At 36.6% G+C, this 12,571-nt stretch overlaps 1 protein-coding gene across 1 annotated transcript; it reads right to left on the bottom strand.

Annotated features, from left to right (window-relative positions):
* Positions 1 to 10,939: 10,939 nt before the first annotated feature.
* On the bottom strand, positions 10,940 to 12,277 carry SOSTDC1 (sclerostin domain containing 1; the record flags this gene model as incomplete). Its single annotated transcript, XM_008946922.1, has 1 exon — positions 10,940 to 12,277. A coding segment is annotated over one exon (416 nt), but the record flags the coding sequence as incomplete, so codon positions are not given.
* Positions 12,278 to 12,571: the final 294 nt, after the last annotated feature.

Raw genomic sequence — 12,571 nt, 5'->3', positions numbered from 1 at the left:
GCAGCTGCCTCAGAATATTTGCTCTGTGGTGACAACAGTTCCCAAGTCAAATTATGTCATTGGGAATATGTAACGTGAGGCAGTAAAATGCTAGGTGGAATGCTGAAAAAGGCAAAACTCTTTTCCCCCCAAATCATAATTAGCACCTTCAGGGAAATCTTATATTATTTTGTATTTGTGTTTTTACAGATATGGTTGCAAAGGGTTATTTCTTGGTCTGAGATTCTTTGATGAAAGATGCAATAGATGTGTGGATAATATAATGGAATAAATAAGATATAATATAATGGAATAAATAAGATAAAGTGTTGTATGGTTGATTTGCTCCTATTGTGATGGGGAACTGAGATCAGGCCAGCTTGTATTCAGCAAGGGAGTTTTGCACGTGCATAACTTAAATGATGTAAATAGTTGACTATCAAATATCAAGGACCACTTATGTGCCTAATATACCATGTACATAGAATCACCTATAAATCAGATCCCTAAGGGGAATTCTAGAGGCTATTTCCTTCATACATGGTTGTGCAAAATATTTCTAATATCTATGGGACCTGACAAGATGCATCCCAGAGTCCTGAAGGAGCGGGCTGATGTCATGGCCAAGCCACTCTCCATGATATTTGCGCGTGGCCAGGAAGGGGCTGGCTGATTTCATGGCAAAGCCACTCTCCATGATATTTGAAAAGTCATGGCAGGCAGGTGAAGTCTCCCTGGTGACTGGTGAAAGGGAAGCATTGCACCCATTTTTAAAAACAGTGCAAAGGAGGACCCAGGGAAGTACCAACCTGTCAGTGTTGTCTTGGTGGGATCAAGTGCACCCTCAGCAAGTTTGCAGATGACACCAAGCTGTGTGGTGCTGTTGACAAGCCTGAGGAACAGGATGACATCCAGAGGGGCCTGGACAAGCTTGAGAAGTGGACTCATGTGAACCTCCTGAGGATCAGCAGGGCCAAGTGCAAGGTACTGCACCTGGGTCAAGTCAACTGCTATTTTCAATAGGGGCTGGGGGATGATGGGATTGAGAGCAGCCCTGCAGAGAAGGACTTGGGAGTGCTGGTGGTTGACAAGCTTGATGTGAGCCAGCAATGTGCACTCAGAGTGCAGATGGCCAACCATGTCCTGGGCTGCATCAAAAGAAGTGTGGCCAGCAGGTCTAGGAAGGTGATTCTGCTCTGATGAGACCTCACCTGGAGTATTGTGTCCAGCATAGGAGTTCTCAGCACAAGAAAGACATGCAGCTGTTCAACAGGGTCCAGAGGAGGGCCACAAAAATTATCAGAAAGCTGGAACACCTTTCCTATGAAGAAAGACTGAGAGAGTTGGGGTTGTTCAGCCTGCAGAAGAGAAGGCTCCAGGGAGACCTTATTGCAGCCTTTCAGCACTTAAAGCGGGCCTATAAGAAAGATGGGGGACAGTCTTTTTAGCAGGGCCTGTTGCAACAGGACAAAGGCTAATGATTTTAGACTAAAAGAGGGTATATTCAGATTAGATATAATGAAGAAATTTTTTACAATGAGGGTGGTGAAACACTGGAACAGGTTGCTAAGAGACGTGGCAGATGTCTCATTCCTGGAAACATTCCAGGTCAGGTTGGATGGGGCTCTGAGCAACCTGACCTAGTTAAAACGTCCCTACTCCCTGCAGGGGGGTTGGACTAGGTGAACTTTAAAGGTCCGTTCTATGATTTTTGACTTAATGGTGTAATGAGCTGTTAAATTTTAGTTAATGAGGTAAAAGCGTTCCATGATTTTTAGTTTGTTAATAGTTGAAGCACAAATAGAGAATATGAATGCTACAAATGTAACAGAAATGTGGTCCCTGAACACAATGGAATGTTTTCATACTTGTGTGTCATTGTAGCTAAGTGTTGACAAATGGATGTTGAGTTTTACCTGTTATATTGTGTGTTTTATGTCACACCTTTGGCATTGTTTTACATGGTTCTGGTAGATGAATTTCTTCTAAAGTATATGAATACTTGGTACACACAGGGAACATCTTGCTTATGTTCTGTGCAAGTGCTAGAGAAAAAATTGACAGAGATTTCATTTGATGTTTGACATACATTTTAAAGCTTTACCCTAAAATATTATATTCACCCTATAGTGTTTATCTGTTCTCTAGTCAATAATCCTGTAGGCTATTTCTCGTGGGTATGGAAGGTTAGTTCAAGAGCTAGAGTATTTTGTGTACACAAAGTAAAAGAATTTAAAGATAAGAGAATTACTCCATAGTGTCTAATCCAATCATTCATGGGAGTCCCTGACTGCAGTTCTTGTGAAATTCAGAAAAGTTAAAGAATAAGAAATTCTACGGCTTTAGTGAAGACTTTGCCAAGTAGGTGATAGGTAGAGGCCTCATGTAATTTTTTATTAGAAGTGCTTGACTAGTTTTAAACACTGCTCTAGGAGAGTCTTTGTAGGTTTTAGGTACATTGATCGGATGTTCAGTAATCCCATGTTTGGGTAGGCCTTTCTGCTCAGCTTTAACCTCACTGTTTCCTGTGCTGGTTTACAGGAATTGTGTTTTAGGGTGTTCCCCAGTCAGAGTGCATTGTATGATGACCCTAACAAAGATTAAGGTATGGAAGCTGAGCAATGGAAGTCCCAAAGGCTGGTTTCCACTGTCAGTGTGCAAGCACCAGCCATTAGGATAGTGCCCTATCATCTCATTAAGAAAATAAATATTTAATTTATTCTTTTTTAACAGGCATTCAATTGTGACTGGAGAAACAGTTACCTCTGAGGAAAGAGTAAAGGTGTTTTCCTTTTCCCAAAACAACCCAAAGCAGAGATAGTCTGTGAACTGGTTAAATATATGGTATTAACCCACAGATGCCAGTGATACAGAATGATGTAGCGAAAAACTAGAGAATACTTAAGAGCTGGAGTTAGGTTTGGAATTGAGTTGGGATTTTCACTACTCTAAATCTTTGTTTTAATTTTTGTGTGTGCATATTATCATGCTTTGTTTTATTGCTTTACCATGTGCTGTGTTATCTTTGTGGAACGTTTGTGAGGGAATGTGAACCAAGCTGAAAGTGATGGAGAGAATCAGATAGCAGCAACGAAAATTTACAGTTTTGATATGAATAGGAGTGCAAGCTTTATTATTTATTACTGCACTGAAAGTATTTCGTCTGTGTCTCTTATCATGTTAATAATGGCCCTTAATCTTAGAATGCCAGGAATGTTGTTTATTACTCCCATGTCTGAAATACAGGAGAACTCAGTTTGCCAGAGATCCTAGAGGAGGGAATCAGTCCATGTAAGTTTTAAGAAATGAAGACTGGTCCTAGCTATACCATCAGGGACTGAAAATGCATCACGTAAGGCAAAATACTATCCAACACAAAAATGGGACTTTGCCTTTATGGTGGATTTGTACGGTACACATTAGACAAAGCAGTCATGTGGACTAGTTTGTTTTCTTATCTTCTGTGGAATTTTTAGTGTTACGTTCTAACCTTTTTGGCAGTTTGCAAGGAAAGTGCCTTAGAATACAGCCTGCCTTGTAGAAAGGTTTGTGAAACTTTTTTTCTCTTTCTGAACAATTGCTTTATAGTGAGCAAAACCTGCAGGATGACAGTTCCTAAAAACAGTACTCCTGTCCTAATCCTGTTCCTCATCCGTTGCTGGTTTGTCCAGTTCTAGCATGAAAATGTCAGATTAGAAAGGGTTGGTCCTTTGATCCTGTTCAGTTTTTTAGAAAAATCAAGATCAGAGATTTTTCCCAACTGCAGCAGAGTGGTGACCCATCATCTGGCAATTATAGAGAGACTCAAGCTATTTAACATATACCACTGAGCAACCATCAAAGTTTAACCATTTTCCAACATACTAATCTAGCTGGCTGTGAACCAGCTACTTAAGGAAAAATGCTCTGTGTCTTGTTAGTATTTTTTTTAGTAATGCAGTCCAACTCATCTTACTTTAAAAATTCTTTTTGGCACTTATTTGTTCCACTACACTTGTGTTTCTGTGTTTTTTCAAACATACATTGTTTTCTTCAGTACTGAACACTTGAATACTTTAGAAAAGAGATTAAGTAATGCATCCCTCTGTCTGTGTGTGTTAGAACAGAGTTGTGGGACAAGGAAAGAAAATAATTTTGTCATTGACACACCAAGGAAAAGAGGTTTTAGATTTTGCTAGAGCCAGATGTTTCAAAGCGAAGGGCAGAAGCAGGCAGGTTTGCAAGGGGCTGCAGTATTTGAGTAGATAAAGAGTGCCACCAAGTACTGCACTTTTAAGTTAAGATTCAGGCAGTGGTTTGAGTGGTCTGTCTAATGAGGGCTTTTATGGAAGAAGTATGCAAAAAATATTTAATTTTTAAAAAATAGAAATCCATCTTAATATTTACTTTATTCTTGGCAATGGATGTTGCATTTTCTTCTGGCAAAAGTGTTGAGATTCATAACTGATTACAAAAAGTTTAGAAGAAAACACAGGGACAATAATTGCAGAGCACCTCAAAGAAGTTTTATGTGTAACTCACTACCTTGTGTTCTTAATGGTCTCATTCACAAAATCTGATTACTGTAATTTTATAAGGGTAACACTGAGAGGGAATCTACTGATAGATTTTATGTAGGTTGTAAGCAGGATTTTCATCCAAATTCTTCAGCAAGGAAGTTGAGATGTGTGGTAGACCAATAGCTGTCTAAGAAACCTGTATGTGAAGCTTTTCAGCTTAGCTAGCATTCTTTCTCCTCAGAAAGCGAAGGCTGTCGTCACTCACCAGAAGATATGACCAATGCAGTGAAACATGACTTTCTGTGAAGATGTCAGGTTTTGAAGTCTCTCTGGCTTGCCCTGGTTGATTTTGGAATATGTGGATGATACAGGCACATGGTACTGTGCATTCTTCCCTTTGCATGGGAAGAGAGGACACAGAGACAGACAGGAATGGCTATCCCTGTGTGAATTTAGGCTTGGCTGTTGATTAAACCCTGAGGATAGCTTGTGCACTGGCTGATGTTTGGTTTGGCAGTCTGCAGACAGATCAAGTCTTTTGAAGTCTCATGAAATGTTGTGACGGTCAGAAGAAAATGAAGGACATGAAGAACATGGTGTCCTTTACATGTAATTTTGTTCCAGTTGTGGATCCTTTTCTTTTCTTTTCTTTTCTTTTCTTTTCTTTTCTTTTCTTTTCTTTTCTTTTCTTTTCTTTTCTTTTCTTTTCTTTTCTTTTCTTTTCTTTTCTTTTCTTTTCTTTTCTTTTCTTTTCTTTTCTTTTCTTTTCTTTTCTTTTCTTTTCTTTTCTTTTCTTTTCTTTTCTTTTCTTTTCTTTTCTTTTCTTTTCTTTTCTTTTCTTTTCTTTTCTTTTCTTTTCTTTTCTTTTCTTTTCTTTTCTTTTCTTTTCTTTTCTTTTCTTTTCTTTTCTTTTCTTTTCTTTTCTTTTCTTTTCTTTTCTTTTCTTTTCTTTTCTTTTCTTTTCTTTTCTTTTCTTTTCTTTTCTTTTCTTTTCTTTTCTTTTCTTTTCTTTTCTTTTCTTTTCTTTTCTTTTCTTTTCTTTTCTTTTCTTTTCTTTTCTTTTCTTTTCTTTTCTTTTCTTTTCTTTTCTTTTCTTTTCTTTTCTTTTCTTTTCTTTTCTTTTCTTTTCTTTTCTTTTCTTTTCTTTTCTTTTCTTTTCTTTTCTTTTCTTTTCTTTTCTTTTCTTTTCTTTTCTTTTCTTTTCTTTTCTTTTCTTTTCTTTTCTTTTCTTTTCTTTTCTTTTCTTTTCTTTTCTTTTCTTTTCTTTTCTTTTCTTTTCTTTTCTTTTCTTTTCTTTTCTTTTCTTTTCTTTTCTTTTCTTTTCTTTTCTTTTCTTTTCTTTTCTTTTCTTTTCTTTTCTTTTCTTTTCTTTTCTTTTCTTTTCTTTTCTTTTCTTTTCTTTTCTTTTCTTTTCTTTTCTTTTCTTTTCTTTTCTTTTCTTTTCTTTTCTTTTCTTTTCTTTTCTTTTCTTTTCTTTCCTTTCCTTTCCTTTCCTTTCCTTTCCTTTCCTTTCCTTTCCTTTCCTTTCCTTTCCTTTCCTTTCCTTTCCTTTCCTTTCCTTTCCTTTCCTTTCCTTTCCTTTCCTTTCCTTTCCTTTCCTTTCCTTTTCTTTCCTTTCCTTTCCTTTCCTTTCCTTTCCTTTCCTTTCCTTTCCTTTCCTTTCCTTTCCTTTCCTTTCCTTTCCTTTCCTTTCCTTTCCTTTCCTTTCTTTTCTTTTCTTTTCTTTTTCTTTTTTCTTGGCATACCCAGATTCAGAAATTTCAAAATCTGAGAACAAAAGATGCAGTGCAGTGATACAACCTGTTCCCTGCTGCTATAAGCTGTTCTGGCTGCCATCCTAAAAACTGCAATAAAGATGTACAAAAGCAGAAGTGTCAGAAGGCGTTTTGAGTGGTTAAAAAAAAAAAAAAAAAAGTCCTCCTTGCTAAAACCAAAGTTTTTGCAGCTTTACACTTCAGAAACAGTCAGACTTCTGTTCTCTATGCCAGCTTAATGGCCATAGGGAATCTAGAAGAGCTTCCTTCAATCCATCCCCAAAATAAAAGTATAAATAAATAAATAAATAAAATAATAATCTAACAAGCAACAGATGTTTAAACTTGCTTCAGTTGCAATTAAAATTAAGTCTTTGTACTACAGCATCTGTTTTAAAGCTCTGTATAGTCCCTCCATTTCTCAGTGGCCGCTCTTGCAGTAGAGCTAGGCAAGTACTTTTCTCCTTAGGCTCTCCCCCTCAAATCTCCACTGTTGCATATAAAAGAATTTAACAAATGTGCCTGGTTACCTCTTTTTTAGCCCAGCAAAGCATCAGACTTTGCAGACTGGTTTATGTTTTTACTCAGTTTTTTTGCAATTTCCTCACTAAGTCGCTTCTTACTAGTAGGTCTAGCAAAACAAATGAAATGTGGAACTCCTAAGTCAAGTCAAAGCATGACTTTTCCTCTCGGTAGTCAAAATCTAAAAATTATGTATCCAGTCATTCTAAAAAGAGATTGAAAATATGTCTGTATCAAAGACCAAGTGTGCTGTAGTAGGTATAATTCAGAACAGCTAAGGCTTTAAACAATGAGACAGTAATACACTATTGTGCAACTACTGAAGTAGAAAATAGCGTTCAACAAAACATTTTTAGGTGATATAGTATCTTCTACTTAAGTAGCTTGTAACAAAGGTCACTTATAGTAAAGGGAACTATTTTATTGTTGCAGTGTATTCTGGTCTAGGCCTCTTTTCCAGGGAGCTGAATTTTTTAAATTTTCCTTTACATTCATGAAGTACCATGTTTCACAAACAGACCTATTAAAGTCAATGATCCTGGTTTTCATTTATATTAAGATGCCCTTTGTATATCTTTGTGGTTGTATAGAGGCATTAAGAATGGCTGAACTCCAGCTAGGTAGTGTAACACTCTCTCATTCACTATAGCGCATTGTCAAACCAAAGTGCATTAGGAAGAAACAAACTTCCAAAAAGGACTTACAGTCCAGTGTTTGTAGAGATTTTTCTCAGCAATTATTACAGACGAGTTATTTTCATGGCATATAGTTTGATGAGCACTAATTAACGATGAAGAATATTTTCTTGTTGTGGAAGTACTGAGGAAGGTGGGTGTTTGAATATGAACTTGGTGGTAGGCAATAGCACTTGTAAATCACGCTTTTCTAGCGTGTCAGTCCACATAACTCATAGGATGAGTGAGCTGAAAGGCTGAATGTCTTTCAGAAAGATGCATGGGCAGGTTTTTTTTGTTGTGGGGGCGACATTCAGGCAAAATGAACAAATCCAGTGACAGAATGTCTGCTTAACTCATAAATCTCTAGAGAATTTTCTTTTTTAGCCTGGAGCAATGTTTGTATGTATGTCAATGCACTTAAAATCAAAGCCCCTTGCCTGGCCTTTGGGAAGGGAAATGCATCATGAGAATAGGATACCTTCCAACACTCAGGATTCCTTATAATTTTCCACTGAACACCTCCAGGTTAAGGCTGTAGCAACAAGACTCTTACAGTGGAATGTACTGAACAGTCCTTTCTTGATTAATGCTGTAATTCTTCAGGAAGGATATAAAGGTCAAGGTTAGCAGGACTACAGTGATTTACTAGCCAAAATCTGTTAGGTATTTTGAAGGGTGTTATTCAAACATCTGCTTTATTTCCAAACAAATGACTGAACGTGGACTGAGTAGTTTTGATTCCAAGGCCGCTGGAAAGGAGAGAGCAACAGATTTGTTACTATTTCTTAAAAACTGAATAAATAAATTCCTCAAGGGCCTTTCTAGCCTAGACTGCAAGCGTTAGGCCCTTCTGACTTCTGCAGTGGATAATGTCTTAATGACACGTACTGTATCTACCACTGCCTCTATGAAATGTGCCTCTGAGTGCTACCATGCTATCAAAACAATAAGCATCTGGCTGTTTGTTTCTAGTGGTGTCTAAGGAAAATTGATTTCCATTCATTATAAAACAATTTACCCCTTAGCTAGGGGCAATTTTCATCAACTCAAAATTAATGAAATAATGATGGCATATTAACAGATTATTTCACATTTATTCACTTTTCTTTTTCTAAAGAAGCAAGTATAGGATCTTAAAGAATTATTAAATTCTTTTTAAGATGTTTTTAAGATAGTTGAAATGCTATTTAAGAAGCCCCTAGACAGTGATCTGCCCATATGAGGATATTATTAAGAAAGCCTACTTCTATATATTCTTAATGTAATGAATTTAGACTAATTTAGAATATTTAATGGTCTAACTTGTGTAAAAACTTATCTGATCTGCCTCTACATTGTACTTTTAAGAAACATTTACATGCTTCTTGTATCTATTTGGCTTAATATTTCAGGTGAAAACAAAATTCTAGCATGTTTGTATTTCCTTTTTAACTCTGAAATGACCATAAGGAGATGTTTTGTTTTTAAAATTATTTCAGCTGGAGCAGTGCTGTTTTTTTTCATTGACTGTTTGGCAAGATTTTCCACTGTAGATATAAGAGTAATGGCTCATATGCTAACCACTGCAACTTTACATGTTGAAGATTCTCCATATAGAAGGACCTAGTTGGATGTCCTTGTGTAACACCATTTTGTCTGGCTCCTTGGATAGACCCCTGTGAGTTCACATATAACAGGATGAAACAGAAGGCAGACTGTATAGGACAGATTGAAAGCTAGGAGATGAGTTACAAAGAGTAACATTATTTCTTAACAAAATTCAAAATTAACATATTTCTAACACTGCTTTCCTGCAGATCTCTCCCACAAATGACCAAAATCATGGCCAAAGAAGAAACCATAACTAACTCAATTGGCCCTTCAAAGTTAAGTTGCTGCTGATAGACAAAGCTCCTACTGGCTTCCCCCATATTCCCTCAAATGTGCCCGACTTGGAGATGGGCCTCATTGTCTTTCTATAGCACACCCAGCAAAATTTCATGGAGTCATCCTCATGGAAGTGTGTCAAATCATTCTCTTCCTGGTAGACCTGCATGAGAAGACAAACCAGGAGTTACTATTTCTATTGCTAAATGCTAACTCTTATATGTGCTTAATGTTCCTACAGTCAAACTTCACTAACTGTAGAAGGGTTGTGAGCAAAATGTGTGGGGTTTTTTTCACTGTTGTTATTTCTGAGAGTCAAACAGAACAGGCAGGGCAACTTTACTGATGTGTTGTGGTTAGAGGCTTTGAAAATAATTTTGGTGAAATTTTGGTCTATTATATCATTCTTTTGTGCTTTATCACCTTAAAAGATGTACCTGGAGAACAATTTAAAATTAGATAGATTTTTGGTATTTGGGAATAACCTTTCACTCATAAAATGGATTAAATGAGACTATGACGTCTACTAAAATAAAAAACTAGGATGTCTGTAGGTCCACTGGGCTTACAGGCCTAGGAACTATGTCATATCACCTCTCTCCCTGCTAACTCCTTTGTTCATCATTTAATCTCTTAAACTTAAGGGAAGCATCTTTAATATCAGAGAATTTAAGTATCAATGGTCTGTGATTTCATTGTTCTGATATTGTCACGATTACAGAACTAAACTTGAAACAACTAGGACATAAATGTAACATTTTTTAACTGTACCATTTAAAAGATTTTTTAAAGGTATACATCTTTCCTACATATAATGGATTTTAAAGAGAATTCTTGAAAGCACTTTTGAGGAAAAAACATTAAATTTTGTCAATAAAATTTAGAATTCAGTAAGTCCAGCAGTAGCAGTGATTTTCAAACAGTTCTACATTAACAACCAAGCAATACCTCTGCCAAGCACTTCATAATAAATCTTTTGGAATGAGATAAATAAAAGGTCAAAGAGAACTTGTGTGAGACCTTATCAGGCAAGACTTTTCATCACTGTCTTCTTGTGTAATCTTTTCTTTGGGTGAAAACGGGTTGTAAAGGTTAATGATTTAAGAACAGCAGAGTCCCGTGATGGAACCTTGACCATAGGATTTCAATATAGTTTGAAAAATTAAGAACAGGTATTTTCATGGACTATGTGTGAAAAGGTAGATTGCTTACTATATATTTCCTGATACATTCTATAAGAATTTGTGAACCATGTGCAGAGCTCTATTAGCTCTATGGAAAAGATGAAACTGTGTTATTTTTAGCATTAGTCTTTGACTTGTTCATCACTAATGAAAAGGAAAAAAAATGGTGGTGTCTCACTCACTTGTAAAACTTCCTAAATATACACATCTTCTGCAATGTATGACTTGAAAATTGTTAAATGAGAATCTGGCTTGGACCATTAATCAGCAACGTCTGTTAAACAGCCATATAAGGTTTTTATATCCAAAAAGACCCCACAGAAAGTTTGGGTTAATGTTTGTTTTAAATATCATGGATAGATGTTTTTTAGCCAAATAATACTGTACCAGTTTTTAAGATTAAAAGTTGTGACTGATTAAAATGTGTGCATTTTCATACATAGAGCCAGACACCACAGTTTTTAGCATTGTTTATTTTTGTAAAAAAAAAAAACAAAAAAAAAAAACAAAAAAACACCAACAATATATTTGAAAGGAAGTCATCATATCTGTCTTTTGATTGCACACTTTTAAACAAAAACAATACAGAGCAGAAAATGAAAAAAAAAAATTGTTGCTACTTCAAAATAACACCTAAGTCTATAAATGTTCAAAATTAAAATATATATAACAAGAATGCTAAAATATCTATTTTACATTATCTACAAAATGTATGTTCTAATCCAGCCACAAATCACAGGAAAATACTTTGATACATGAGAAAAGCTATAAACAGAAGAACATTTTGGAAGGACATAACATACATAAAAGCTCATTAAATAATTACAACAACAAATAAATAGTATGCTCAGCTTTACTTTTTGATTGCTGCCATGCATATTTTACTTTTAGATATACTGAGATAAGAGAAAGGTCAACATGCAAGGCATTTCTTTTAGAATGAATCTGAAAGCAGATACTAGGTGCTGTATTTTTAAGCTGTTGTCAGAAGTTCATAAAACATGGTCTAGAAGGCAATAGATGTGATAACTTCTCATGAAAACACACAACAAACCATCTTTTTACAAAATAGACGTCAGTGAATATTCATGGCAAAATTTCTTTGCCTCCATGGCTGGAGAAAATGTAAAAGTTTATTATGTGGATTTGGAAGGCTTGTGCTACTCCCCATCTTGAGCATTTGGAAAATCACCCAAAAGGTCCATATGCTGAGAATGCCCCTTCTGATTTTGGTCAAAGCAGTAAGCGTGTAGTGTCAACTGAGAACGCAGCAATGGCAGACTTGTCTTTAAGCAGTCAGATTGGTAAAGCAAATGGTTACAGGCAAGTTCAGTTTTGGCACAGGGAGAAGGAGATGAGAGAGGAGAGAATGTCTGGCTTCTAACTTGTAGTATGTTTGCTGGATTTACTGGCTCTTTTCCTCTCTTTGTGGTGCTGGATAGGTTTTGCTTGAGAGGTTCCCTCAAAGTTGTGGCTGGACTCATTGTGCTGCCTGGTGTATCGCTTGCACTTGCAGGCTGTGACCACAGTTATTTTGTAGGTTCTTATACTTCCATCCTGGCACTGAAGCTGGATCCTCTGGGTGCGAGTTTTGTCATTGACACATCTCCACTCCTGCGAGCTCCGCCTGCTCCAGTACTTGGTTCCATAACCTCCACCAATCCAGTTGGGGAGCAGTGGCAACGGGAGGCACTCACCAGCACAGACCAGCTCCTTCAGTGGGTTGATGCTGGTGCACTGGCCGTCTGAAATGTACTTGGTGGATCGCAGTTCCCGACAGCCGACTTGAACGCGGTCTGCAGAATGCACAGAAAGATAGACACCGAGATTCAGAATGGAGAACTTTCCTTAACCAGGCATTTTCACATTAACAAGCTATGTCCTGTAAAAGTTCCAGTAGGCTGTAATCTTTACAGGACATCACTTTACTGTTGTGTCCCCCAACACAAGGGCCTCAAGCGCTGATGTTATCTCTGGGTATTACCACAGCATAAAGAAATAATAAAGATATGCACTTCAGCAGTTGTGGTAGAAGAGGCAATTTTGTTCTCTATCCTTCTTCTCAGGGACATACCTTTTAGAAGAGAAAA

The sequence above is a fragment of the Merops nubicus genome, unplaced genomic scaffold (genome assembly GCF_000691845.1).
Source record: "Merops nubicus isolate BGI_N331 unplaced genomic scaffold, ASM69184v1 scaffold35538, whole genome shotgun sequence".
In the NCBI taxonomy this organism is placed as follows: domain Eukaryota; kingdom Metazoa; phylum Chordata; class Aves; order Coraciiformes; family Meropidae; genus Merops; species Merops nubicus.
Note: the sequence above shows the minus strand (reverse complement) of the source record. Positions and strands in the feature narration are given on the sequence as shown.